Below are 23,223 nucleotides of genomic sequence, written 5' to 3' on the forward strand. Positions count from 1 at the left end.
GTGGCGCACCCCTTTAATCCCAGCACTCGGGAGGCAGAGCCAGGCGGATCTCTGTGAGTTCGAGGCCAGCCTGGGCTACCAAGTGAGTTCCAGGAAAGGCGCAAAGCTACACAGAGAAACCCTGTTTCGAAAAACCAAAAAAACCCAAAAAACAACAAAAAAAACCACACCATGTGTACAAGTGTTTGGCCTGCACACATGTGTGAAAGAGCCAGAAGAGGGTATCAGATCCTCTGGGACTAGAGTTACAGATGGTTGTGAACCCCCAGGTGGGTGCTGGGAACAGAAGCTGGGTCCTCTAGACCAGCCAGTTCTTTTTTTTTTTTTAAGTAAATCTTTTTTTTTTTAATTTATTTATTTATTATGTATACAGTGCACATATCCCTGCAGGTCAGAAGAGGGCACCAGATCTCATTACAGATGGTTGTGAGCCACCATGTGGGTGCTGGGAATTGAACTCAGGACCTTTGGAAGAGCAAGCAGTGCTCTTAACCTCTGAGCCATCTCTCCAGCCCCAGCCAGTTCTTTTAACTGCAGAGCTTTCTCCAGCGGCCACATCCCTTTCTGCTGACTGACTTGATGGAGCTCCAACTGTAACCATCAGCTCTTCTACTAGACCTTAGCCGAGGCTTTAAGGCCCTGTTGGGCTTTTTGGAGGGAACCCCATGCAGTACCTGTGGTTCAGCTGAGAGTTGAATGAACACAGTTGGGGTACCTCCCTGGCTTTCGTCTCTCATTCCACCCTCTCCTCTCTCCCTCCCTTCCGTCCAGCTCGCCTTGAATTTGAAGTAATCCTCTTGCTTCAGACTTTGGAACTCTGGGATGACAGGTGTGCACCACCAGGTCTGGCTCGGATCTCCACTGGCATTTGGCAGTCACTCCTGGCAAGGCTTGACCCTGTCCCCGGCTAAAAGTGGCACATTGGAAACTCCCAGTTGCCCTGCATTTTCCAAACTTCCTGGTTACTTTAGGTATGTCTCTATTGTGTGTCCCCACGTGGAGTCCATAGGCCTGTGCTGGGTGTCTACTGTCTACACTACTTCTTAGAGGTCTGTGGCTGAACCCAGGACAGGACGGTGTGGATGGGCAGCAAGCCCCAGAGATCCGAACTCAGGTCCTCCAGCCTCTGCACTCTAACTACTGAGCCCTCTCCCCAGCCCCTGCTGCTCTATTTTTATCCAGTCAATCATGTTTTGTTTCTGCAAGTGCTGGAATTCAAACCCGGTTCTTAGCCTTTCAATGGTGACGACATTCTGCTCTCTAGTGGTTACAAGCCAAAAGGCCCTCCAAATCTTTGGGAGGTTGTGGTTGACAGTATCTTATTAAAATAATACACAAAGCAGCAAATTATGCACACAGGAATGTTCCGGGTGTCCTGATGCACCCTGGTAACGTGAGACGTTGGCAGTGAAGGCAGGAGGATCAAGATTACAGGCACATACCACCATGCCTGGTATCTGCTTTATTTTTAAATACTGGCAATAGACTTACAGGATGTAAAATTATAAATATACAAGATGCCACATACTAAAGACATCTTTCTACCACATTCATTTCATCATTGTGCAGCCAATGTTTCTTCCGTCGAGAATTTACCCAGACTTAAGGACTCAGATATGTATGTTCTGACTTTGAGCCGGTCTTTTCTGGTTTCTTGGTGTTTTTTTTTTTTTTTTTTTTTTTTTTGACAAGGTTTCTCTGTGTAGCCTTGGTTGTCCTTGAGCTCGCTCTGTAGACCAGGCCTGCTTCTGCCTCCCAAGTGCTGGGATTAAAGGCATGAGCTAGTCTTACGGAGCACAGGCTAGGCCAAAACTTGCAGCAATCCTCCTGCTTCAGCCTCCCAAGTGTTGGGATAAAAGCATGGGCTACCACACCTTCCTTAAGATCAGATGGCTCAGTGGTTAAGAGCACTCACTGTTCTTTACAGAGGACCAGTTTGGTTCCCAGCATCTAGACTAGGCTGTTCAAAACGGTCTCTAACTCCAGCTCCAGGGGGTCTGACCGGTTATGACAGCCTGTACAGGCATTGTGCTCACATGCACAAACCCCTCCCCACAGACACACATAACCAAAGCGTTTTTAATTAAAAGATAAGAACTCTTGAACACTTGCTTAGTGTGTGCCCTTCCCAGTCCAGAAAGAAAAGAAAAAAGGAAGCTGAGTTTTATGTGGAGTTGGGGTGTGGGTGGTCTGTGTCACTTTTGAACAATTCAGGGGGCTGGGGTGGAGGGTACTGAGGAAAGCTGGACATACTCAGAGAAGCTGAGATTCTTCTTCTTTTTTTGAGACAGGGTTTTTCTGTGTAGTCCTGGCTGTCCTAGATCTCACTCTGTAGCCCAGGCTGGCCTCGAACTCACAGAGATCCACCTGCCTTTGCCTCCCAAGTGCTGGGATCAAAGGTGTGCACCACCACCGCCCGGCTGGAAGTTGGGATTCTTGAGAGACATTCTCCAGGGGAGGAGATGAGGGCAGGACTGTACATGAGGCAGTGTGTGGGCACGTGCCGGGTCTGCAGGGGAGCCCTGCAATGAAGGGCACATGGCGGGCAGGTCCGTGTCTGGGGGTCTCTTTGAGTAGCTCGCTTGGGAGTGTGTTATGCGCTGAGCCCCTCTCCCAGATCCTGACTGAGGCTGGAGGATCTAGATTGACAGGTTCCTGTTACCAGGGTTCCTGCATGGTCAAAAGTGACTGAGGCGGCTTCCACGAGTTTAGGGTTCAGCTGGGACTGGAGTGACCCACACTGCAAGTCCACTCTTTCTTTTTTTGGTTTTTCAAGACAGGGTTTCTCTGTGCAGTACTGGATATCCTGGAACTCACTCTGTAGGCCAGGATGGTCTTGAACTTGCAGAGATTGCCTGCTGCTGCCTCCCAAGCACTGGGATTAAAGGCGTGCCCACCATTGCCCACTACGCCCACTCTTTCTGCACCTCCTGCCTACAGTGAGGCACCAGAGATCCAGTTCATTCACAGGCAGCTTTATTAGGTCACAGCTCAGGCTTGCATCACTGGCCGAGACATCTCAGCCTGCAGCTTCACTCCCGAGCCAGCGAAGCCCGTACCGCCCTGGAGAGGAGGGAGAAGAGCAAGCTGGAGGAGCCTGGAGGGGACCTGGGACACAGGAGAGACTGGACAGGGGAGGTTTCTTTGACAAGGGGGGCGAAGTCCCAGGATGGAGGAGTGCATGGGGGGGGTGGGGGGACACGACACGGACGACGATGACAAGGGAGGAGTGGGGGAGGACGAGAAGGGGGCAGGGTGTGACACTAGCCAGCAGTCGGGGGCGGGGGCGACTGGGGTGGGGTACTGGCAACTCACGCGCTGCAGCACGATGATGTCGCGCTCTGTCAGCGTGTCCCCGTTCACGGGGTCCACCATGTCCTTCCGGATGAGTTTCTCCACACACTCCAGGGTGACCACGGCCCCACTGCAGTGGAGACGGCGCAGAGGTCAGCCCTGCGGCATTTCCGGCCCCTCCAGGCTCTCTCCCCAACCCTACTCACGAGGGCCGCAGAACTGCACATGGCGTGGCATTGCTCAGGCTGTCTCGGGTCACAGCACACACGTAGCGCTCACTGCGTGTGATGAGTCCCACGCGGTCCACAGAGTCGTCCAGCTGTGTGAAACGTACCGGCGTCAGGTCCGACATGCGGAGAGGCTTCCCAGACATCGGGCAGGTCACAGTGCGGGACTGCGGGCAGAGGCAGGGTCAACAGGGCAGTGGGGAGATCAGGGTCATCGTGTGAGGGGCAAGAGGCTGGGACGTTGGGAGCTCACTGGTTTTTCCAGCTTGGTGGCCTTTGCCTCGGGCGTCAGCGAGGGAATCCAGAAGCTGGGCAGCGCTTTGTTCTTGTCCTTGCCTGGGGGACCCGCACTGGGCCCTGGCTGCTCGCCATCTGTGGGAGGGAGAAGCTGGGCCACACACCTCAGGAAGCCACCCCCTGAACACCCCGGCCAAGGGCAGGTGCTTTTGTCACCTGTGTTGGGTGAGGTGGCAGCTTTGGGCATGAAGGGGTTGAGGGGCCGGCTCACGATGGCTGCCTCCTTCTCCAGGAAGCCTCGAACTTGGTCCTGGGCTGCAGCTCGCTGAAGCTGTTTCTGTTCTTCCCTCCGGGCTCCTCGCTGCTTCTCATAGGCCTGGAGGGAAGAGGGGCCTGGCTCAGCATCCCAGCCGCCCACCCTGGCAGGGGTTGGCAACAGGTGATGTTTCTGTGTGCACCTGGTAAGGTGGCCTGGCATTTCTGAGCCCCTGGTCTCCTTCCTACTCAGACAGTGTAGGACTCACAGTCCTCCTGTTGAGAGGCCCTATTCAAGGTGAGACTGGGGTTCAAGTAGCCTAGGCCGCCTGGAACTCAAGGGTAACTTTGAACTCCTCATCTTCCGCCAATCAAGTCACAACATCTGGTCACGTGGCCCTGGGGGTGGGACCTAGGGCTTAGTGCATGCTAAGTAAGCACTCTGCAAACAGCCCCATGGCGAAGTTTCTCAAGTGCTTAGAAGCTGATGGGCACGCAGGAAGCACTCAATAAAGCATGCTGGCTGGCCAGGGAACCGTCCTGCCGTAGAGGGGCTGGACGTGGAAGTCCTTAAGCAGTACAGTGAGTGTGCTTCACCCAGTGTGACCAGAGTAGGTGAGGCATGCTCCTTGCTCGGTCCTGCCTGGCACCAGCAGGTGTCAACAGTAACCATGCCCGAGTCCAGGAAGCCTCCAACAGGGGTACCATGAGGAAGGAGCGGCTGGCTACCCACTGGGCTGTGGGGAGGACACAGAGCCTGGGAAGCTGGGGAGTGGGGCGCTGAGCATGCTGAGCTGCCAGAGGTGGAAAGCAGGGTTAGAACAGCAAGTGTCTGGCCTGTGAGGCCCTCGGTTCCATCCCTAGGCACAAATAAAAACCAACAAGCCCTCAGTGTGTCCTGAGTGCAAGAAAGCCAGGCTGTGGAAGGGAGGGGAGCCAGACGGTATGCCCCACACAGAAATAAAGGACACCTCCTAGACACCCAGCATGCCTGTCCCTGGAGGGACGGGCCTGGGTCACAGTGAGCACCTAGAGAAACCGTATCTGTATCTCCCACTTGCTCTGTGGTGCCCTGATTTCACACCGGTGGCCATTTCAGAGATAAGGCTGCGACCCACAGATGGCGTCCATTTGCATCACAAGCCTCTGCCAAATGCCTGGAGCTGAGGAGAGCAAGGGAGGCCGCTCTTGCAGGGTGTGTCCAGCACACAGAGCAGAGGGTGTGGGGCACAGGGCTGACACGTTCCTAGAGAAGGGTGAGCAGGGTGGACCCCAGAGGCCCTGGCCTGCAGGTGGTCAACACAGACGCTGCCTGGAAACGTCTAGAGAGAAATGGGACTGGACGGTGCTCCAGGCAGAGACCAGCATCAGTGAAGGCCCCTCGAGAAAAGGAGCTGGGATTAGAAATTGCCCCGCTGGGTCCCTTGTCTTCTCCTCAGCACCTATTACCTTCATCTGCCGGGCAATCTCTTTCTTCTGGTGTAGGATGTACTCCAGGATCGCCTCCCGTTCATACAGGTAGCCATCTGGGCTGCAGAGGGACGGGGAAACAGGGGCCTGGACTTGATCACATGACGGCATCCATCATGTCATCCACTCACTTCTCTAGCCATTTACTCCACTCTGGGTACCACTATAGAGCATCCTCAGTCCAGTATCCATCCACTCCCTACTCTAAGGACCACAAAGCATATTCACTCCCCATCCTGGGTACCACTAAACATCCTTAGATGACATCTTCCACAGTACTCCCTTCAGTCCATTTTTTTTTTTTCATTTTATTTTGGGACATGGTGTTTTGCAGTTCAAGTCAGCTTTAAACTGCTATGCAGCTGAGGCTTGTCTTGAACCCCTGATCCTCCTGTCTGCATCGCCTAAGTGCTATTGTAACAGGTGGGCATCACACCTGGTTTTCTGTGGCACTGGGGATGAACCCAGAGCTTCCTGCAGGCTAGGAAAGCACTCCACCTGTCGAGCCCAGGCCCAGCTATTAGCAATGCAGTCTTTCCACCGTGGTGGAGGAGCTCTGAGGTTGAACCCCACACACCCCAGCTGCCCCTCCCCTGCTCACGTGACCACAGGATCATGGCAGGGCTGCAGTGAGAGACAGCAGCAGTCAAAGTCCTTCACAGCGTCCCGGCTCAGTCGGATGTTCTGGGTCCCATAGCCTGAGGCCGCTGGGGACAGAGAAAGGTGGTGACGGATGGGGACATGCCTTTCACCAAATCCCCAAGGAAATGTGGGGGTTGAGTGGAACCCGAGAAAGACATGGCGAGGCCAGCCTTATTCCCCTCACAGTGGGGCAGGGAGGAAGAGGCTCATGGCCGGCTCCCTCTCCTGGGGTGGGAACCACTGGCTCTCAGCCTTCCTTCTGCAAAGGTGGTATCTGGGAACAGTTGGGAGGAGAGGGAACTGACATGGGATGCATGTGTTAGATGAGCCACAAGGGCCACACTGCCTAGGTCACCATCATTAGTACACACGGGGTAACGACAGGCAGACTAGGCCAGAGGAGCAAACGGCCATACCCGCCCCCCAGGGGGAAACCTGAGGCGAGAGTGAGGTCCCCAAGACGGTACCTGTGTCCTTCTTCTTCTCATGGTAGGTGTAGACAGCCCCTGCAGTACAGTTCTTACCATGCCGCGTCATCCTGTGGAACAAAGGGACCCAGGACACTCACAAACAGCGAGGACAGTAGCCTGCCCCAGAAGCTTGTTCAACACAGCAGCAGTGTCTGAAGCAGGGAGGGGGGAAAGCCAGGCACCACCCGGCCACTCCCTTTGGTTTTTGAGACAGAATCTCGCTCTGTAGCCCAGGCTGGCCTCAAACTCCGCCTGCCTCTGCCTCCTGGGTGCTGGGATTAAAGGTGTGCGCCACCACCGCCATGGGCACTTGTCCCAGTCAACTGATGATCTTTGGGATGTCTGGCCCGATGGGCGTGGCCCTTTCTGGGTATGTGACAGGTTAAAACTGGGGAGGGGGCTCGCTCTCTCTCTCTCTCTCTCTCTCTCTCTCTCTCTCTCTCTCTCTCTCTCTCTCTCTCTCTCGCTCTCTTGGTCAGAGACTGAATGGTTGGTTTCCTTCACCTCTGGGCAGAATGGGGGACAAAGACGGCTATTTACTGTGGGACGGGGCAGGATAAAGAAAAGCCTCTGGTTACACACTCCACTGTCTGTGAGACTCTGACCGTTAAAAAATTTTTATGTGGAGCCGGGCGGTGGTGGCGCACGCCTTTAATCCCAGCACTCGGGAGGCAGAGCCAGGTGGATCTCTGTGAGTTTGAGGCCAGCCTGGGCTACCAAGTGAGTCCCAGGAAAGGCGCAAAGCTACACAGAGAAACCCTGTCTCGAAAAACCAAAAAAAAAAAAAAAAATTTTATGTGTGTATGTGTATGCCTGCTTGTTTGAATATGCATCATGTGCATGGAGTGCCTGCAGGGACCAGAAGAGGGCGACAGAGCCTCTGGAGCTGGAGTTACAGGTAGTTGCGAGCTGCTGTGTGGATGCTCCCCATAAGCAGGCCTGCATGCCCAGACTCACTCACATGCACACACATAAATAATAAAATATAATACAAATTGTATAAACAATGACAAGGCCAGTCTAGGCTAAAGAGTGTATCCAAGAACAGTTGTAGCACGAATCCTAATTGGTCTTAATAATAAAAACATGGGCCAGGCGGTGGTGGCGCACGCCTTTAATCCTAGCACTTGGGAGGTGGAGGCAGGCAGATCTCTGTGAGTTCCAGGCCAGCCTGGTCTATAGAGCGAGACCCAGGACAGGCACCAAAACTACACAGAGAAACCATGTCTCGAAAACAAAAACAAAAAACAAAAATAAGAAGATAAATAAAAATAAAAACCTGGAGTCAGATATCAGGGTGAAAGCTGTAAGATCAGAGAAGCAGAGCAGCAGCCACTAGAGAGTCTTAACTCTAAGAAATCCTCAGCTGAAAGGAGACTAGATCCAGTCTCCAGGAATCTTCAGACTGAATGCCATGAGTTTCTGTCTCCAGCCTTATATTCCTCTCCGCCCAGCCATATCCCCTCCACCTCCCTAGTCCTGGGATTAAAGTCTGTGACTCCCAAGTACTGGGATTAAAGGTGTGTACAACCACTGCCTGGCTCTGTTTCTCTTTTAGACTGGATCAATCTTGTGTAGCCCAGGCTAGCCTTGAACTCACAGAGATCCATCTGCCTCTGGCTACGGAGGGCTGGGATTAAAGGTGTGTGCCACCACTGCCTGGCCTCTATGGCTAACTAGTGACTTAGCTCTGCACCCCGATCTTCAGGCAAGCTTTATTTGTTAGATCACAAACAAAATATCACCACACACAGCCTAGGCAATTGGGCAAGATGTTGTTATGAATGCAGCTCATTGTTAAGACTGTCAGTCCAGCAGGCATGAAGGCCACATTCCATCCACTGCAAACAAACAGGTCTGTCTATGAAGAAGAGGCATCCTGCCCTTGGCATCTACCTGCCAAGCCTCCGATGATCTTCCCAGCCCCCAATCCTCCAGCACCTGCCGCCTGCTCTCACTCACACCCGCTCCCAGTCCCCTGGGTTTCTGCTCCGGTGACCTTACAGCAAGTTCCTGCTTCATTCTTAGTCGCCAACTGCCTTGACCCTGAGCACTGTTTGGCACTGGCTGGCTGGCATCTCTTGGCTGCGTCGCGGTAGAGGATTCTGCTAGGTTGGTGAAACACTCCTCTTTAAGTGGGAGGAACAGCTAAGGGAGGCATCTTCTCTAAAGATTTTATGTCTGTATATGTCTGTGTGTACGTTTTGACACACAGGTGCCCAGGTGGAGCTGAAGTTTCAGCTGCCTGACACGGGGAACGGGGAGGGGTACTGGGAACCAAATCTGGCCCTCTACTGCTGAGTCATCTCTCCAGGCCCCAGGGGCATTTTTCTTTTCTTTTCTTTTTTGGTTTTTCAAGACAGGGTTTCTCTGTGTAGTTTTGGTGTCTGTCCTGGCTCTCACTCTGTAGACCAGGCTGGCCTCAGGGATCCACCTGCCTCTGCCTCCTGAGTACTGGGATTAAAGGTGTGTGTTACCACCACCCTGCTAAAAACTTATTTATTTTTATTTTATGTGCATGGGTTTTTGCCTGCATTGTATGTCTATGCACCACTTGTGTGTGTCTGGTGTTTCTGAAGGCCAAAAGTAGGTCTGGATTGGAGTTACAGATGATTGCAAGCTGCCATATGGGTACTGGGAATCAAACCTGGGTTCTCTGCAAGAGCAACAAATGCCCTTAAAGCTGAGACATCTCTCCAGCCCGCAGAAGTGTAAAAACTAAAAACAACAGCAGCAACAACAGCAGCCCAGTGAGGCGGTGGCAGGCGGATCTCTGTGAGTTCAAGGCCAGCCTGGTCTACAGAGTGAGTTCCAGGACAGGCTCCAAAGCTACACAGAGAAACCCTGTCTCGAAAAACCAACCAACTAACCAACCAACCAAACAAAATACCAACAGAAAAACAAAACAAATCAGAAAACTGGCCAGGCAGTGAGCCGGCTCAAGGGGGGAAGGGTTTGCAGGAGCTTGACACCCAAAGTTCAAGCCCAGGATCCCCGCTGTGGAACAATCTTTTTGTACACTGGGAAGACGTGTCTTTGCCAAGGCGCATTCTGGTTGCTTTAATAAAGAGCTGAATGGCCAGTAGCTAGGCAGGAGGCGATTAGGCAGAGAAAGAATTGGAGGAGATGAATCTAGGCATGGGAGAGATGCCAGAGAACACAGAGAGGAAACAGGAAGTGCAAGATGGAAGAGAGGTAAAAAGCCATGAGACAAAACGGAGATTACTCTAACTGGGTTAAGTTATAGGAGGCAGCGGGACAAGGCTAAGCTACAGGCTGAGCTTTCATATTAATAAGTCTCCGTGTCGTGGTTTTTTTTTTTTTTGGTTTTTCAAGACAGGGTTTCTCTGTGTAGCTTTGCGCCTTTCCTGGATCTCACGCTGTAGACCAGGCTGGCCTCGAATTCACAGAGATCCGCCTGCCTCTGCCTCCTGAGTGCTGGGATTAAAGGCGTGCGCCACCACCGCCCGGCCCATGTCGTGTTTTTAGGAGCTGGCAGCCCAAAGAAAAATCTGTCTACAGATCCACATGATGGAAAGAAAGAAGCAATTCCTGCAAGTTGTCCTCTGACCTCCAAAAGTGTAGTGGCATACATGCCTGTGTGCACACACAACATACATCCACACAAACAAACAAATAACGTGATTTTAAAAAATGTAGCCGGGCGGTGGTGGCGCACGCCTTTAATCCCAGCACTCGGGAGGCAGAGCCAGGCGGATCTCTGTGAGTTCGAGGCCAGCCTGGTCTCCAAAGCGAGTTCCAGGAAAGGCGCAAAGCTACACAGAGAAACCCTGTCTCGAAAAACCCAAAAAAAAAAAAAAAAAAGAGGAAAAAATGTAATGGGACAGCAATGGTACAATGAGTAATAGACACTTGGTGCAGCCCTGATGTCCTGGGTTCCAGCCCCAGAACCATGTCAACATGGAAGGAGACACAAAGATGTCCTCTGACCTTGTGTGCTGTGACAGTGCCCCCATCATGTACAACACATATGTGCACACGCACACCATGAATGCACACAGAGATAACAATTAACTTTAAAAAGAGAACTTGCCGGGGTTGGGGATTTAGCTCAGTGGTAGAGTGCTTGCCTAGCAAGCGCAAGGTGTGTCTCACACTGTAGCTCAGGCTAGCCTTGAACTCACAGAAATTCCCCTACCTCGGCCTCCTAAGGGCTGGGGTAACTGGTGTATGTCACTTTCTCATGGGGACTGCAAGTCCAAGCATGGCTATCAGTACTATGTATGGTATTGGTGATGACCCCATTCCTGCTTTGCAGATGGCTGTCCTCTGAGGCACCATCTCATTAGCCCAGGTTGGCCCCAAACTTGCTAGGTGAATGAAAAAGAAAGGAAAGGAAAGGACTGCTCCTAGGATAAAGGAGAAACTTTACTATAGATGTGGGACAGCATAGTCAGAGGCAGGAACATCTGGGCGAGTCCAGAGTGGACATGACCAGACTGAGCTGGGCCATGTGGGAGACGGGGAGGGGAAGGCAGAGTGGAGAGAGGGGAACCAGGTGCAGCAGCCAGGAGGCCAAGAGCCAAAATGGGTGGGTAACCAAAATGTCTGGATTATATAGGGAGCCTCTGGAGGAAGAGCAGCCAGCCACTGGGCTGGAGAGGTAGAGGGGAGCCAGCCATACTCAGTAACTGGTAGGGACTGAGGGCTGCTGGAAGAACCTGCCAGGTCTACTTTGATATGCTAAATAGGCACCTCAGCAGTTTGCCTAACCAGGGACGACCTTAAATTTCCCTTCTCCTGTCTCCACCTCATGAGTGCTGGAAATACAAGCCTTCACCATCACCATCAGTTTACTGGATCCTGGGGCCGGGATGCAGGATTTCACACATGCTAGGTGCATTCAACTAACAGAGCCACATCCCTGCACTTAGCCCTCCTTTTATGAGAACACAAATCTCCTCCAACTGGGTCCTACAAAAGCTCAACTTCTGAACAAAGCTGAACTGAGGGGACACGGTATCCACAAAACCAAAACCAGCCAACAACCAACCAACCAAACACAAACAAAGACTGGGGCTGGAGAGATGGCTCAGAGATTAAAAGCACTTGCTGCTCTTGCAGAGGACCAGAGTTCTGTTCCCAGCACTAATGTCTGATGGCTCACAACTACCTGTAACTCCAGCTCCATGGAGAATGCAATGCTTCTTCTGGCTTCTGTGGGCACTGAAATACTCTCAGAGAGACACTGGATTTCATCCCCAGCACACCCCTCCCCCCCCAAACACACTCACACACATGCTCTCAAAATGAAAAAGAAAACCATAATGAAGAACCAGTTCACACCCTACTATTTTAACCACATGTAACCAACCAATAGTTAAGAAGTGAGAATGGGGCTGGAGAGATGGCTCAGAGGTTAAGAGCACTGACTGCTCTTCCAGAGGTCCTGAGTTCAATTCCCAGCAACCACATGGTGGCTCACAACCACTTGCAATTAGATCTGGTACCTTCTTCTGGCCTGCAAGGACACATGCAGGCAGAGAACTGTATACATAATAAATAAATAAACCTTTAAAAAAAAAAAAAAAAGAAAAAGAAGTGAGAATGGGGGGCTGGAGAGATGGCTCAGAGGTTAAGAGCACTGGCTGCTCTTCCAGAGGACCAGGGTTCAATTCCCGGCACCCACACGGCAGCTTACAACCATCTGTAACTCCAGTTCCAGGGGACCTAGGACCCTCACACAGATATACATGCAGGCAAAAATAAATAAACAAATCATTAAAAAAAAAAAGTGAGAATGAAGTGGTGGAGAAACTGGGAGCCACATACATCAACGTGAGGAGGAAGATCAACACAGACCTGACCACAGACCTTACTCCCAATGAACTGAGAACACATCCACACAAACCTTTTATGCAAATGTTCACAGCGGCCTCTTCATAGCATTTTCTAACAGCAGCACTACCTGAGACAGCCAAAAAGCAGAAACAATCCTGAAGGCCGTCAACTGGTGGAGAAATGAAATGTGGTCCACCTCACACAACAGAATACTACTCATCCACAAACAAGGCATCAGGATGTAACATGGAGGGGCCTAGAAAGAGCATGCCGAGCGAGAGAAGCCCGCCACAAAAGCCCACATACTGTATGACTGCATTTAGGAGAGATGTGCAGATAAGGCAGACTCATAGGTGTGTAGAGACTGCCAAGGACTAGGGGTAGGAAAGACAGAAGGAGTGGTCAAGGATGTGGGGCAGGATTTCTTTTGGAGTTATTAAACATGTCCTAAAATTGTTTTGAGACAGGACTTTATTTAGCCCAGCTTGCCCTCTGATTCTTTCTGCAGCCTGAGGGTGACCTTGAACTTCTAATTCTGCTGCCTCTACCACTGAGTGATTATGCCTGTGTAGCAGGTTCCTGCCTGGTGCCCTTGGAGGCCAGAAGAGGGCATTAGATCCCCTGGAACTCGAGGGATTACAGGTGTGTGCTACCACACCCAGAGAACATGCTCTAAAATTGTTAGTGGTGATGTCTATACAACTCTGTGAATATACTACAAACCGCTGAATTGTTTGCTTTAAGTGGGCAAAGTACACATTATATGAAATTATACCCCAATAAAGCTTACTGAAAATACGAACAACGTGAGCTAGGAGTGGTGACTGCACGTGTGTACTTTCAGTACAGGGCTACCCGTCTCAAAACAAACAAACAAAACAAATTAAGAGGCAGGCGACGGTGCACTGGCTGAGAGCACTGGGTGCTCTTGGGACCTGGGTTTGATACCTAACCCTCCTGGCAGGTCCCAATCAACACCAGTTCCGGTGATCTGATAGCCCTCTTCTGGCCTCTGCAGGCACTGTATGCGAGTGGTGTGCAATCACACATGCAGGCAAAACACTCACTCAAACTGGGCAGTGGTGGCCCGCGTCTTTAATCCCTGCACTCAGAGGCAGTGGCTGGTGGATCTCTGTGAGTTCCAGGACAGCCAAGACCACACAGAGAAACCCTGTCTCAAAAAACAAACAAAAAACCCAACTCATTCACATAAAACAAAAATAAACAAATCTTTTTTTTCTTCCTTTTTGGGACAGAGTCTCACTAAGTAGCCCTTGCTGGCCTGGAACATCAGGTGTAGCCCAGGCTGGCCTCAATCTCTGAAAGATCCGCCTGGCTCTGCCTCCCCAGTGCTGGGAGGATTAAAGATGTGCCCACCATGCCCATTTTAAATAATTTTTTTTGTGTGTGTGTTTCGAGACAGGGTTTCTCTGTGTAGCTTTAGAACCTATCCTGCCTGGAACTCACTCGGTATGCCAGGCTGGCCTCGAACTCACAGAGATCTGCCTTGCCTCTGCCTCCCCAGTACTGGGACTAAAGGTGTGCACCACCACCACCCGGCTTAAATAAATCTTAATCTCCCTACAGAGATATATAGTGAAATGTAATGCCACCCTGGACTGCATGTGACACTGTCTCAAAAAAATAAAATAATCGTCGAGTAGCCCATGTCTTAAATTCCAGAACTTCGGAGGTATTGGCAGGAGGATCTCTGTGAGTATGAAGCCAGCCTGGTCTACAGAGCTAGCTCCAGGGTAGCCAGGGCTGTTACACAAGGCTGTCTCAAAAAAACAAACAATAATAAAAATAAATAAATAAATAAATGTGGTCAGGCGGTGGTGGCACACACCCTTAATCCCAGCACTCAGGAGGCAGAGGCAGGAGGATCTCTGTGAGTTCGAGGCCAGCCTGGGCTACAGAGTGAGTTCCAGGAGAGGCTCCAAAGCTACACAGAGAAACCCTGTCTCAAAAAACAAACAAACAAAAACGCCCCAAAACAAAATAAAAATAAACAAATAAATGAAAATAAGAGGCTGGGCGTGGTGGCGCACACCTTTAACCTGAACACTGGGGCAGCAGAGACAGGTGATCTGTGAGTTTGAGGCCAGCCTGAACTACATCGAGAGTTCTGGGACAGCAAGGGCTACGTAGAAAGACTCTTGTCTCAAGTAAAATAAAAATTCACTTGCTTCAAGGCTCCTTCAGGGCCTCATCCACTACTGCTCATTGCCCTCCTCACCACTGTCTGGAAAACTGAAGCAGATTAAGGAATCCTGCCTCAACTCTCACTAATCCGGGGAGTCCCACGTTTCACCCTGCACTGGGACGGATCGCTTTTCCACAGCTAAACTACATTTTCTAAGATCGCCCAGGATGAGGACGACATATATTGCAGGGCATGCTGGGAGATGTAGTTCAGCTTCCAACTCGGTGATCACAGAGCGCTCTGTTAATGATTGCCAGGAAGTCGAAGTGAGAAATCTTATCCTGTGACCCTCGGAATTTCAAATACCCCACCTACAAGAAGGGATCTTAACGACGCGACCCCACACCACCTGCAGCTCACCTCACAAACGGTTATCCGACCCGTCGCTGCTTCTACTGTGCCCCGAACCGGAAAAGAGTACTATTTTTTCCCCTCCACTCCTCCTATTTCCGCTCGGCAGTAGAAACCGGAAATAACACTGCCCCTAGTTGCGGAGGCGCTTCGCCCGGCTTGGTAAGTCCTTTCTTCTTCTCTTCTACCCCCCGGAAACGTGAGTGACAACTCGAAGGTTCCGGTGAGCGAAAGTGGCATGGATATCGGAGACAGCTTAGCCTGCCATAGGCAGAGTGGGGCAGTTACTCTGAGTCTCTTCAAGTCTGAGTTTAAGAACTAACTCCTTCGCCCAGAGATTCTGATACCCATTTTCCAAAATAGATAACTTATTTTTCCTGTTGCATCTTAAGAGACGATTAAGTGAGAACTCTTCTTTCCTCATATTATAGAAAGAGCAATAGGCAAAAGATCACGAGGCCAAGCTGTTCAAGTCAGTCACCCACCGGAAATAGATATAATGTGGTACCGCCCAATTATTCTAGGAACCAAAGCATTCCGTTCCCACCAGTTTGAAGATCTCTAGAGACCCAAGATTTCTTTTCCTGGCTCTGCCAAGCAAATTGTCTGTAGGGAGAGACCCGACTGGGAAAGGAGAGAGGGGAAGACTCTAATAAAGTCCCCTAGATACCTCCATTAGAGTAGGAAAGCCTTGCTTCTATGTGGGGCTGTGTCCCTGAAGCCCTTGGTCCTAAGGTTCCTTTAAGTACTTTGTCCCTTACCTGAGTCCCTCCCAGAGCAGGTAATCAGCCCCGCCCCCTGCTAGAAGCCAGGATTGGGCCTAGTTACCGAGGTGAAGCACCCCTCCTCCTCCCTCTCCCCTCCCCTCTCCCCTACCCCTTTTCACAGCTGGTTACTGCTGACCCAGGGGGGTCTTCATTAAAGAAGAGAGGCGGGGCTCCCAGGTCTGGGCAGGTAAGGAATAATGCTTTCAGAGAAACTTGAGGGGGGGCGCTCTGGTGTCCAGACTCTCCACTCCACTGGGATCTAGAAACTTGGGACCCTAGGCCCTGGAGTCCAGGGCCCCTTGGCCCCTCAAGCCTTCAGACCTAGAAACTTAGGACCTCGTCTGTCCTGTAATATTTTATCTCTGAGGGTGGATGAGGCAACAGGCTGAGGGAGTTTGACTTGTAATGGAATCTGCCAGGTTGGAAGGAATCAGGCCTGAAGATGAACCTGTTTAAATGCTTACGATGGGTCAGACCTGTGATGGGTACTGTGGATACAACAGAGGGATAGACGAGAGCACACCAGTTTTGTGCTCATCGTTGGAAGGGCACTGTCATCACTGAGACCCTCCTCTCACGTTCGAATACCTGGTACAATAGGCAAGTACCTTCCCACCTGGTGACAGTTTCGTCATCTATACAATGGCAGGAGTAGTCGGCTTGTTTTGAACAGTAAGATGAGCTGATACAGACTGTGGTGTCTAGCATGGGATGCAGGTTGAGTGCTCACTTTTTCTCTCATTCATTGACTGCAGAGTCCAGGCAGGGGGTCCTTGCCTCAGAACTCTGCTGAGGCATCTGTCTTTTGAGAGTCCACACAATATGAGGGGCCATCCTTCCTTGCTCTTAGTCTATATGGGATTGGCCACCTGCCTGGACACCTTACCTCATGGAGAACAAAACCAAGGTGAGTGTTTGGGGAAAAGCCTTGCAAAGGTTTAATTTCTGCCTTCCTCTACCAGGATACTTCCTGGCTTCCGGACCCTGGCCCTTCTCCCTCAGACCCAGGGGTCCAGGCCCCAGCCTCCTCCCTCAGACCTAGGGGTCCAGGCCCCAGCCCTCCTCCCTCAGACCCAAGGGTCCAGGTCCAGCCCTCCTCCCTCAGACCCAGGGGTCCAGGCCCCAGCCTCCTCCCTCAGACCCAGGGGTCCAGGTCCCAGTCTCTTCCCTCAGACCCATAAGTCCATGCCCCAGCCTCCTCCTCCGGAAATAGATTCCCAGACTCCTCATACCCAATCGTCCAGACCCTGGCCCTCCTTCTCATACCTGCGGATTTCCAAACCTGGCCCTCACCCCTCAGAACCTCGTAGCTCTTTATCTTCTTTGTCCTCAATCCTAAGGCCTCTCTGCTTTTGACCCTGATGTCCTTAGTTCTTGACATCTTCCTGGATCCCCCGGATGCCCAGAGTTTCCTAGTTGGCCACAGGCGGATTCCTCGGGCTAACCACTGGGACCTGGAGTTGCTGACCCCCGGAAACCTGGAACGAGAGTGCCAAGAGGAGAGGTGCTCCTGGGAGGAGGCCCGGGAATACTTTGAGGACAACACACTGACGGTGAGAGCCTCAGGACCCTGGCGTCTGGGTCCTCTCTGTCTTCCCCAGGTGTTGAGGACCTTAGGCATCCAGCCTTCACCTCCCTCTTTACCTCCCTGGGGTTCAGATATCAGGGTGGACTGGCTGTGGGGGCCTGTTCCATGTCTAGTTGCTTCTTTTCCCTTCTCTCCCCTCCAATCCTTCTAGGAACGCTTCTGGGAAAGCTATACCTACAATGGCAAGGGAGGTGAGTGGTACTCGGGGAAGCAGCCCTTAGCCCTGGAGTTCCATCCAAAGTCTCCTCCACACATACAAGGACCACCTTCTCTCAGATCCCATGCTGCCCAGAGATGGCTGACAAGGTGCCCCCTCCTTTTTCATGATGGCCCTTGTCTGAGAAACCCAGCACAACTGCATTCACACTCATAGTAGGGCCCAAGGCCCCAGGAGGGGAGCATGTGGGTGGGTACATGGACAGAAGGGTATTTTCATGGGGACTATCAGAAGGACAGACTCACCTGGGTCCTTCTTTAGACTCTGGAGCCCCAGCCCCTTGCTTGCATCTTCGTTGCTAATGGGGCTGTTCCCTAGCAACAGAGCTAGGGCAGGAAGCCTGGCCATTCTCACCTGTCCAGTTTGCCTACCCCAGCCCCTCCTCTGAGTTCTGAAGCCCTCATCTTGGCTTGAGCCTTGTTGCTAAGGGGGGCTGCTCCTTAGCAACAGGGCCCTGGCCAGGCCAGACAGAGGAAGCCAGAAGCACTACCTGGCTGGCTTCCCCTCCCCCCACAGCCCCATGCCAGCCACAGCCTGCCTGGTTGCTAAGGAGGCCTTCTCCCTAGCAACCGTACCTAGCTGGAGGACCAGGGCCTCCTGCCCAGCTGGAGGACCCCCCTCTGGGCACCAGCTGCCCCACCCCCTCATGGCCTGGTTGCTAGGGGTGGATGCACCTTAGCAACAGGCCCTGGGTCTGTGCTGGAGTCCTCACAGTGGAACTGGTTGCTAGGGAAGATAGCTCCTTTTCTACAATCCTAGCAAGGCCTAGTGGCTCCTTGGATCACCTGAAATCTGCCAGACTTTGGAAGCCCTGTCTTCTCACTGCAAGCTAAAAGCAAGAGGTAGCCAGATAAGATGGCCCAGACCTTGGCCCTTCAGTCCCAGCTACTCCAGAGGCCAAAGCAGAAAGATTGTGAGTACAAGGCCAGCCTCTGCTACATATCAAGTTCGAGGCCAGCTTGAGACTCCATGTCTCAAGACAAAACCGAGGGCTGAAGAGATGGATCATTGGTAAAGTGCTTGCCACACAACCCCAAGGATCCGAGTTTGATCCCCAGAATCTACAGGAAAAGCTGAGCATGCTGGTGGACTGAGGAGAGACAGGAGGGTTTGTGGGGCTCCCTGGGTAGCCAGCCTGCCTAAGTCACTGAGGTCTGCCCCCTCTCCTCCTAAAGGGAGAACCTTTCTGAGAGAACAAGTGAGTCCCAGTGAGACGGCCCAGCAGGTGGCCGTGCTTGTCATCAGGCCTGAGGAGCGGAGTTCAGTCCCTGGACACCACTGGGTAGAGTGAGAGAACTGAGAACTGACTTCTGGAAGTCTGACTTCTGGAAGTAGTTGTCCTCTGACCTCCACACACATATATGCACACATATCAATAATTAAATGAAAAAAAATAACAGTGTATGACTCCTGGGGAAAACATGCAAGGTGGTGACTACACACACACACACACACACACACACACACACACACACACAGAGATGTTGTTCAAATCTTAGATGGTCTTTTAATAAAAAACCCAGAGCCAGATATCAGGGTGAAAACTGAAAGATCAGAGAAGCAGAGCAGCCAGCCACTAGTTCTTACCTCTACGAAATCCTCAGCCTAAGGGGAGAGAGATCCTGTTCCCTCATGCCTTATAAAAAAAAGTATCAGCCGGAAGGGCCAGAGAGATGCCACAGCACTTCAGAGTGCTTGCTGCTGCTGCAGAATACTGGAGTTTGGTTCCCAGGACCCTAGTTGGGTGCTGCCCACAACGGGTGATAACTCTAGCAGATCCAGAGGGTCCAATGTCTTCCTTTGACCTCTGTGAGCACCCACACACACGTGCACCTACCTCCCGCACACATACACACAAATAAAATAAAATAAATTATTTAGGAAATCAACAGGAGGCTGGAGAGATGACTCAGGTTAAGAACACTTGCTGTTCTTGCAGAGGACCTAGGCTTAGTTTCCAGCATCTACATAATGGTCACAATCATCAATTCCAGTTCTAGGGAATCCAACACCCTCTTCTGACCTCTTATGGCCCCAGACACGAGTGGTCCACATACACATAAAATAAATCTTTTAAAAAGCTAGAAGTTCATTGGAACAGTGGTGGCACACATCTAAATCTCAGCACTCAAGAGGCAGAGGCAGGCAGCCAGCCTGTTCCACAGAGTGAGTTCCAGGATAGCCAGGGCTACACAGAGAAAACACTGTCTTGAAAAACTAAAACCACCACCAACAAAACAAACAAAACCCCTAGAGGTTCGATCGCCAGCATGACAAGAAGTATATAAACATATTTGAAAATAAAAAGAGCCAAAAACAAACAAAGTCATATTGAGGGCAGGGATGCTGAAGTCTCCTTTTAGTCCCTTAGCTTGTTGATGGGGTCTGCACCTTAGGCACAGCGCCATGTAAGTTCGACACCTCCATATTTCAGTGTGTCCTCCAATTTATCCGTTATTATCCTTGTAAATCCTATGGGGTGGCACCTCCTCTTGTGCTACACTAACAGTTCAGTTTAAGTAGAAGATACACATTCATATGTTTACGATGAATCTTCTTCCTTCCATTCCCTCTCCGCGGTAGGATGAACCCAGGGCCGTGAGTATGCGGCCCAACTGCTCTACCACTAAGTACATCCCAAATTCAACTCTCTTTTCATTTCTTGCTTTGTGACAGGGTCTCGCTAACTTGCCCAGGCTGACCTTGAGTTCACTGTCACACAGACTTCAAACATACTATCCTTCAGCCTCAGGACCCCCTTCCACCCCCAAGTAGCTGAGAGGACAGGCCTGGGCCATCACTCCCTACTCAGATCTCAATGAGTTTTCAAGAGCTCCTGGGAGGGTTCATGTTCCCATTCTGCACAGCAGAAAACAGACACTCTAAGAAAGCTCCAGTGTTTGTTGCCTGAGGCCACAGGAGCAGGAAGGGAGCTCAGGTCTCTCTGCCTTACTTCCTAGCCCATGCCCTTAGGGAAAGGAATTGAGATGTTGGAGGAGGTGGTAGCCCCGGATCAGTGGTACCCTCTACCCACAGGGCGTGGACGAGTAGATGTCGCAGGCCTGGCGGTGGGACTGACCTCTGGGATCCTGCTCATCGTGTTGGCTGGCTTGGGGGCCTTTTGGTATCTGCACTACAGACGGCGGCGCCGACTCAGAGTCCGGGAGTCCTGTCAGCAAGAGTAAGGGGTCTTCCAGGAGGAGGGAATGTGGGAGATAAATGGAGAGGAAAGTGGGAGGGGGAGGCTTGATCTGAGGAGAATGGCTAGTCTGAGGCAAGAGACCAGTGATGAAGAGTCTGGAGCCACAGGCCTATGGAGAGAAAATCTGTGTGAAGTTGATACCTGTCTTTTGAGTACCAAATTTCAAGTGGTGAGGCTGTTCCTGTGTAGGCTCTGGTCCATAGCTGCCAGTGGCATCGTCTTTTCCGTGAATGCAGGTCGCAGCATGTGTTTGTATGAGCTGTGAGCTGTATATGTGTCTTTCACATCAGCAGAGTCTCACAGGGGGTCTGATAGCTATACCTGGGTGTCATGGTGAGGCTCTAAAAATGTTCAAGACCTTTTCACTGCAATGTGAGTTCAAAGCTAGCCTGGGTAACTTACGGAGAACCTTTCTCAAAATAAAATGTGAAAAGAGAAGTGAAGGTGTAGGTGAGTAGTGGAATGCCTGTGTAAAGGCAGCCCTTGAAGGGCTGGGATGTGGGGTTGCCCGTGCTCCTGGGTGCCCCCCAAACTTGACAACCTGGGTTCTATCACAAGGACCCTATGGTGGAGGGAGAAAACACTCCCCCGGGCTGCCTTCTGACCATCATTTGTGTGTGGGCATGTGACATACACACCCTCACAGAATACATAACTACTTTAAATATAAAAATAAAATTGAAAAGAATGGATTTGGAAGCCATTCTTCCATAAGGGTGGTTCACACATGCAATCCCAATGCTTGGGCGGCTAGGCGGGATTGTTGGGAGTTTTGAAGCCAGCTTGGGCAACCTTGCTTAAAAGAGTGGATTTGGGAAATTTTGAAACTAAATGTTTCTGTGTTGTTCCTGTCTGTGTGGACCTGCCGAACTTTGTCTGTCCCTGGTGTCTGTCCACCTGCTGTTTCTCTGTTACCTTGGTGCACCCATGTTTCTGTGGATGAGAGTGTGCATTTGAGGTTCATTTTCATGTCTACCTGTCTATGTCCATCAGGCACTTTTCTGGGCCATCTCCCTTCCACCTCTGTCCCTTCCCACTAAGACTAAGGAGTCTTAGTCTGTAACCCCTTGGTCTTGTATGTTTCTTATTTATTTCTTGTAAAGATTTATTTTATGTGTATGGTTGTTTTGCATGCATGTATGTATGTATACCACATGTATGCCTGGCGCAATCAGAGGTCATAAGAGGGCATCGGACCCCTGGGACTGGAATTACAGATGGTTATGAGCCGCCATGTGGGTGCTGCGAATGGAACCTGGGTCCTCAGCAAGAGCAGCCAGTGCTCTTAAACGCTGAGCCCAACTCCAAGGTAGGTTTTATATTAACTACTTCTTTTCTGTCTCCAGGACCGGGCTCATAAGCCCCCTGAGTCCCCCGACGCCCTTGTCTCCACCCTTACCCCCAGGCCTCCCTACCTACGAGCAGGCACTAGCAGCCTCTGGGGTGCACGACGCCCCTCCGCCCCCTTACTCCAGGTATGAGGTGGGGCTTCTGCCGGGGGGTGGGGTGGGGGGGTGGTTATAGTGCAGAGGAAGGCAACGCGTGGGAGGGGCGTGTCCCCCAGGGGCAGGGCTTGGTGCTTTGGGAAGTCTACATGGGGCGGGGCTTGCAGGGCAGGGCGGGCCCTACGCAATTGTCTGTAGGGGCGTGGACCAGCCTTGCAAGAGTGCAGCTTTTCAGGAAGGTGGGGCTTGTGCGTACAGGATTCAGGATTGGCTGAAGCACCAAGGGCGGGTCGGTGTGGTCTTGGCGGAGGGGGCTTTTTTGACTCTGCAACTGTACGCTCCCCACCCCCACCCCGGGTAGCCTCAGAAGGCCTCACTGAAGACTTGCTCCGGAGCGCGGGCTCCCCGAACTGTGCCCCTGATTCACAGCAGATTCCGGAAGTCGCTGGGCCTCTTCGACTCCCTGGCTTCAATGTGTGCGTGGGAGAGTCAGGGTCGTCGGACCCGACGTCTATCACGACACACGTGTTTCCGCCGCGCACGGATACACGCATGTCCCTGACCATCGTGTTGCCGAGTCCGTGCCCCTGCTCCTCGCACCCGCCCTTCCTGAGCACCGGCCCTGAAACTCGGACAAGACGTGACTTGACTGTCGCCTCACCGTGTCGCGGGGAGCGTACACGCAGAGAAGCAGGCCCGTGCACACGCCCGTCTTCGTGTATTTCCCCACATGGGCGGTTCGTAATCCAGCATAAAGGTGGAGGGCGCATTTGCTATGTGCTGGAAAAGGTGTCACGCTTGTGTTGCACCCGGGGAAATGGAGTTGAGCTGAACTGCTATCTACCTAAAAACCTTTTGGAAAAGGAAGAAATTTAAAAAGAAAGAGAAAGAACCCCCCCACACACACAAATCCCCAAATTGAGATTATTCGAGAAAAATAAAAATGCAAATGAACTGAACCCCGTTCCTGCGCTCATCTGCGCGCGGTGGAGCGAACTGGATTTCTGTACAGGCGCTGTGCCCTACACCCCTAGGCTCCGCTAGTGCGCT

The 23,223-nt window shown here is 51.7% G+C and overlaps 2 protein-coding genes across 5 annotated transcripts; one reads left to right on the forward strand and one right to left on the reverse strand.

Moving 5' to 3' along the window:
* Window positions 1-1,422: 1,422 nt before the first annotated feature.
* On the reverse strand, window positions 1,423-15,078 carry Nosip (nitric oxide synthase interacting protein). 2 transcript variants are annotated; one of them, XM_052763340.1, is made up of 9 exons: window positions 14,964-15,078; window positions 6,593-6,663; window positions 6,085-6,190; window positions 5,463-5,544; window positions 3,975-4,134; window positions 3,775-3,893; window positions 3,501-3,613; window positions 3,316-3,424; window positions 1,423-3,063 (listed from the first exon to the last, which is right to left on the reverse strand). In XM_052763340.1, the coding sequence occupies exons 2-9, from the start codon at window positions 6,660-6,662 to the stop codon at window positions 2,992-2,994; spliced, it is 831 nt and encodes a 276-aa protein (XP_052619300.1). In that variant the 5' UTR covers window position 6,663; window positions 14,964-15,078; the 3' UTR covers window positions 1,423-2,991. The 2 variants fall into 2 exon arrangements, with proteins under 2 accessions (XP_052619300.1, XP_052619299.1); XM_052763339.1 differs by having other exon boundaries at window positions 3,501-3,688.
* Prrg2 (proline rich and Gla domain 2) lies at window positions 15,003-23,132 on the forward strand. Of its 3 annotated transcripts, none has more exons than XM_052763342.1 (8): window positions 15,003-15,116; window positions 15,843-15,908; window positions 16,477-16,628; window positions 17,093-17,274; window positions 17,461-17,500; window positions 20,563-20,707; window positions 22,075-22,203; window positions 22,535-23,132. In XM_052763342.1, the coding sequence occupies exons 3-8, from the start codon at window positions 16,544-16,546 to the stop codon at window positions 22,551-22,553; spliced, it is 600 nt and encodes a 199-aa protein (XP_052619302.1). In that variant the 5' UTR covers window positions 15,003-15,116; window positions 15,843-15,908; window positions 16,477-16,543; the 3' UTR covers window positions 22,554-23,132. The 3 variants fall into 3 exon arrangements, with proteins under 3 accessions (XP_052619302.1, XP_052619304.1, XP_052619303.1); XM_052763343.1 differs by lacking the exon at window positions 15,003-15,116 and adding an exon at window positions 15,160-15,177; XM_052763344.1 differs by lacking the exon at window positions 15,843-15,908 and having other exon boundaries at window positions 15,026-15,116.
* The last annotated feature ends 91 nt before the right edge of the window (window positions 23,133-23,223 follow it).

The sequence above is a fragment of the Peromyscus californicus genome, unplaced genomic scaffold (assembly GCF_007827085.1).
Source record: "Peromyscus californicus insignis strain IS unplaced genomic scaffold, ASM782708v3 Scaffold_4__1_contigs__length_199733344, whole genome shotgun sequence".
NCBI classification, from domain to species: Eukaryota; Metazoa; Chordata; class Mammalia; order Rodentia; family Cricetidae; genus Peromyscus; species Peromyscus californicus.